At 44.2% G+C, this 4,652-nt stretch overlaps 1 protein-coding gene across 2 annotated transcripts in view; it reads left to right on the top strand.

The window, feature by feature from the left end:
- Window positions 1–1,897, top strand: part of LOC119366811 — an 8,165-nt gene extending 6,268 nt beyond the window's left edge. For both annotated transcript variants that reach the window (XM_037632523.1, XM_037632524.1), the window contains 3 exons: window positions 236–284; window positions 760–1,682; window positions 1,777–1,897. In XM_037632523.1, coding sequence (XP_037488420.1) covers window positions 236–284; window positions 760–1,682; window positions 1,777–1,812 — 1,008 coding nt within the window. In that variant the 3' untranslated portion in view covers window positions 1,813–1,897. The remainder of the gene's footprint in view (window positions 1–235; window positions 285–759; window positions 1,683–1,776) is intronic.
- Window positions 1,898–4,652: the final 2,755 nt, after the last annotated feature.

Below are 4,652 nucleotides of genomic sequence, written 5' to 3'. Positions count from 1 at the left end.
GTGGCAGAACGGAACGAGCGAATTCAGCTCTGCAATGCGGATGGAACGGCTATCTAATAGTTCGGACGTACCGCCGAAATTCCTGTCGTTCGGATTTTAGCTTTGTCGAAGAATAAATGCTTTGTTTAAGTAGGACTAATAGATATTTTTAGAGTACTACCGTAGATTCGCAATTGAGGAGAGGTTCTCACAAATAAAAACATTTTATATGAACCCATAATTTTTATGTTTGTAGACAATCGACTTCTCAAGGAATGAGGCCATGGAACAACACACAAGCTCGGGTAAGTATGCATCTTTAGCTAACTCTAATAATTTTGCATGACATCTCGTGAAAATAGTTTTGGTACAGATGCCACACGAAATCAATTGCAGATTATATTGCTCCATGTGCTTTGCCACCAGAGATCAATTAAATATGAAAGAGTAATCATCTAAAAAATAGGAAGAGTAATTAATCGACGAGGGGCCAATGATGGCTCCTCCAGACTGTCGATAATTAATCGAGCAAAGCCTGTTCTTTATTTTGTAGGTGATTCATATATAGAATATTTGTTTGTTTTTCTATAGATGGCATGTAATCGGCGAGAAAACTACTACCCCTATGTAAACAAATATAATAGCGTTTAGATCATTAAAATAGTGAGCTAAACCCCCTTATATTTCTTTACGGAGGGGAGTAGTAAATTAATGATTGGTGAACCAAAAATTAAGGACACTTGTGAAATAGCTGTATTGATTTGCAATGGCGGCATACAGGGAGGAACCCATTGCCAACACCGATCGAAGCTGGGCTTGTGCAGCTGGCCATCAAGAACAACACAAAGGCTTCATCCGAGAAGTGTAACAAAAAGGTGATGCTGGAGATCAGCGGCTGCGCCACTACCTGTGACCGGCTGGGTCTTGACCTGGTGGTCGTCCTGCATGCTAGTCGCAACATGGACAGTGAGAAGATGGACCATGTGAAGATGGCCATGCGGTTTGTCTTGCGGAAGCTAAGCCCCATGGACCGCCTCTCCATCATCACAATTTTTTCTGATTCTGCCGTGAAGCTGTGCCCACTGCAGCAGATCACCGAGTCCTCACGGCGGAAGCTAGATGATCTCATTGACGGCCTAAAAGCCATTGGTGACTTTTACACCCACATCAAGGGCGGCCTCCTGACCGGGCTCAAAGTCCTCACATACCGCAATGACAGCAGCGACCGCATCGCTGGAATCATGCTCATGAGCAACGACCAGCAAGCTGGAGGTGGTGGTGGTGCTACTCAGATTAATTTGGGCAACGTGCCTGTCTACACGTTTGGTTTTGGCATGAACAGTGACCACACAGTACTCAGCATGATCGCAGCCAACAGTATGGGAGGGACGTTCTCCCACATCCGGGACCAGGACATTGGCAGTGGAGGCCTGACAATGGCCTTCTCCCAGTGCCTTGCCGGTCTGCTAACTGTCTCGGTTCAGAACCTTGAGCTGACGGTGGCACCTGTCGGACATGAGTCGGAGATATTGAACGTGACCGCAGGAAGCTATCCGAAGACGCAGGCCGGGGGCTCAGTAACAGTTAGGTTTGGCAACATCTACAGCAGGGAAGTGCGCAAGGTCGTTGTCAACCTCCGCCTCCCTGCTATCGGGAGTGAGCACAGTGCCGAGATCCTAAAGGATGTACTCATATGGAAGCAGGTATCAATCAGTTCAAAGACATAAATATCAAGTCAAATATGATGCGCTCTGTTAATTGATGTGATTGTGATGACTGAATTATTTTGTTGTGCAGATCTGCTGGGAGGCAGAAGTTTGTCGTGACTCCTGAGGCGCTGACCGTGTGGCGCACCAGCGTGGATGTCTCAGACTTAGAGGAGGAGGAGAAGCAGGTGGACTTAAAGAGGGAGGAGGCCCGTCTGAGGACGGCCAAGACAATCAAGAAAGTGACAAACTTCTACGATGGCGTTGTGCTGGCCCGTCTGCAGAATGTCTATGACAAGCTGCTGCTGGTGGAGTCCCGGAACATGCCGGAGGATCAGTTCAGGATCGAGCTGCGGGAGCTCTTGGAGGTCTGCAGGACCCATGCATCCTACAAGGAGCATGGCCGCGCATACGCGTTGTCGTCCGAGTCTTCACACGGCTGGCAGCGTTTCGCTGGGAGGGGTGGTGACATCGATGCAATGCGTCTGTTCGCAACGCCACGAATGAACAAGTACCTGGAGCAGGCCAGGAAGTTCCACAAAGAACCGCGGATGCCAGTGCGGTCAGCGGATGACGATGTCGAGGAGGAGATCACTGATGATCCTATGGTCAATGTCGTCAGTAGGGACATAAACAAACTATGAACAGTATAGAGATCGAGTATATGATCATGCATATGTGAGTTGTAACTTGTAAGGCCAATTATAGGGCCGATTTGATATACTTTGTAATACATGGATCTATTTTGGTTCAACCATTTTGGCATTATTGGGGGATTTGCAAGATAATGGATCCTAGCCACAACGTCGTTGCCCCGCTATTGATAGATTCAGCTCGCTACACAGAGCTGACTGACAGTAAAAGCGACTTCAACGGTAACTAGTGGTAAACGGCATCAGTGTCGATTTCAGCCATCGAACGACAGTAATAGCTGAATAAGGAGCGGTGATGGTCGTTTGATGGGGGTGAAAGATTATCTGAAGAATTTGACACCAGCTTCTAAACCATTGACTGCGTCGTTAATTTTGTCAGGTTTAGTGGCTACCTCACGATGCCCTTTAGTCCTGGTTCAAGACACCAACCGGGACTAAAGGAGTTGGGTCAGGCGCGATGCCCTTTAGTCTCAGTTGGTGTCTCCAACCAGGACTAAAGATCCATCTTTAGTCCTAGTTTTGGACACCAAGCGGGACTACAAATTTGCCTATATATACCCCCGCCCTTGTCCGCCCTCTTTTCTGTTTTTTCCTCATAGAAGGTGGGAGGTGTGTGCTACTTTGTTTTTCCCTTCCTATGCACAAGAGGTGCTCGATGAAATGCCTGAGAACATGATGCCACTTGAGTTCACAAAAAACAAACATTATATGAGGTGCCCGAGCCACACTTAATTAAGTTTTCTCCTCTGTTCTTCCTCCTAGATCTCGTCCTCGTCCTCACCGCCGTCGATTGTCCGCGCGATCTCATTGCCGCCACCACCGTGGTGAGCTTGTTGTTCTTATATTTTTCTTACTTGTATGATTTAGATAGTTGCTTGTATAATTTTCCTACTTGTATTATTATTTGTTATTATATAGTGCCATGGTTTCGATATCCGCCCCCCTCGGCTCTCGTCCTGTCTATGATTCGGATGTGGTATATTATCTTTTATAACTATTTCTTTTATCTAGTCTTAATGTCAATTATGCCGACCAACTTGACATAGATATTTTTATCTAGGAGGTATGTGAACCGGGAATTCCAACTGACCTTCTAGTCGAAAGGTTAAATTTAGTTGAAAAAACAATTATTTGAATATTCTTTTTTAAAGAATTGAAGAAGAGAAGATGAAATTGGAGTTGCATGTTGCCGATATCGTCGATCTACACAAGATCCAGATGGATGCAATGCGCTTGAGGATTAGAAAGATTAGAAAATATGCCATTGGTAAAGAAGGTTGGTATTATTATGTTGTTGGATCAATTTTTACCTTAGTTGCGATTTTTATCGCATTTGTTGTTGCATTTAAATGTTTTACATAGTTGTGTGCTAGTTTCAATATCTGTTTTAGATGCTCTAGATAGTTGTATGTTGTTTTATGAGAACTATGTATGAACTTTATGTATTTATTTTTGAAGTAATAACATTTGATCACTACTATACTTTGGTTTAATGTGATGATCTTGTATTAATTTGGTCATTTCTCTATTCATGATGTTCTGTAATGGTTATTGATATACTTAATTATATAATGCAGATGAATAGGCAATGGATGTACGGTGACCGACGCATTTGCTGAGTACATTACAGGCCTGCATGATTTTATCGGTGTGGCCTAAGCAAACAGTAGCAATGGTTTTATATGTTGTCCATGTGTTGTGTCTAAGAATGATAAGGATTACTCTTCCTCAAAAATCCTTCACACCCACCTGCTTAAGTCCGATTTCATGCCCAGCTATAATTATTGGACCAAGCATGGACAAAGAGAAGTTATGATGGAAGACATTGAAGAAGAAGAGGATGATGACAACTATCTGATGTTCCCTGAATTTGGTGATACTGCAACGAAGGAAGCTGAAGATCAAGAGGCACCAGATGTGCCCGCTGATGATCTTCGCTGGGTCATTGTCGATGCACAAAGAGAACGCGAAAGTGAAAAGGAGAAGTTGAAGTTGCGGCACATGTTAGAGGATCACAAAAAATTGTTGTATCCAAATTGCGAAGATGGCAACACAAAGCTCGATACTACATTGGAATTGCTACAATGGAAGGCAGATAATAGTGCACCTGACAAGGGATTTGAAAAGTTACTGAAAATGATGAAGAAGAAGCTTACAAAGGATAACGAATTGCCTGACAGTACGTACCAAGCAAAGAAGGGTCTCTCCCCTCTAGGATTCGAGGTGCAGAAGATACATGCATGCCCTAAAGACTGCATTCTCTAGCGCGGTGAGGAGTACAAGAATTTGAATGCATGCCCGGTATGCGGTATAT

This window comes from Triticum dicoccoides, chromosome 2B, assembly GCF_002162155.2.
Source record: "Triticum dicoccoides isolate Atlit2015 ecotype Zavitan chromosome 2B, WEW_v2.0, whole genome shotgun sequence".
NCBI classification, from domain to species: domain Eukaryota; kingdom Viridiplantae; phylum Streptophyta; class Magnoliopsida; order Poales; family Poaceae; genus Triticum; species Triticum dicoccoides.
This window is presented reverse-complemented; position numbering and strand designations above follow the sequence as displayed.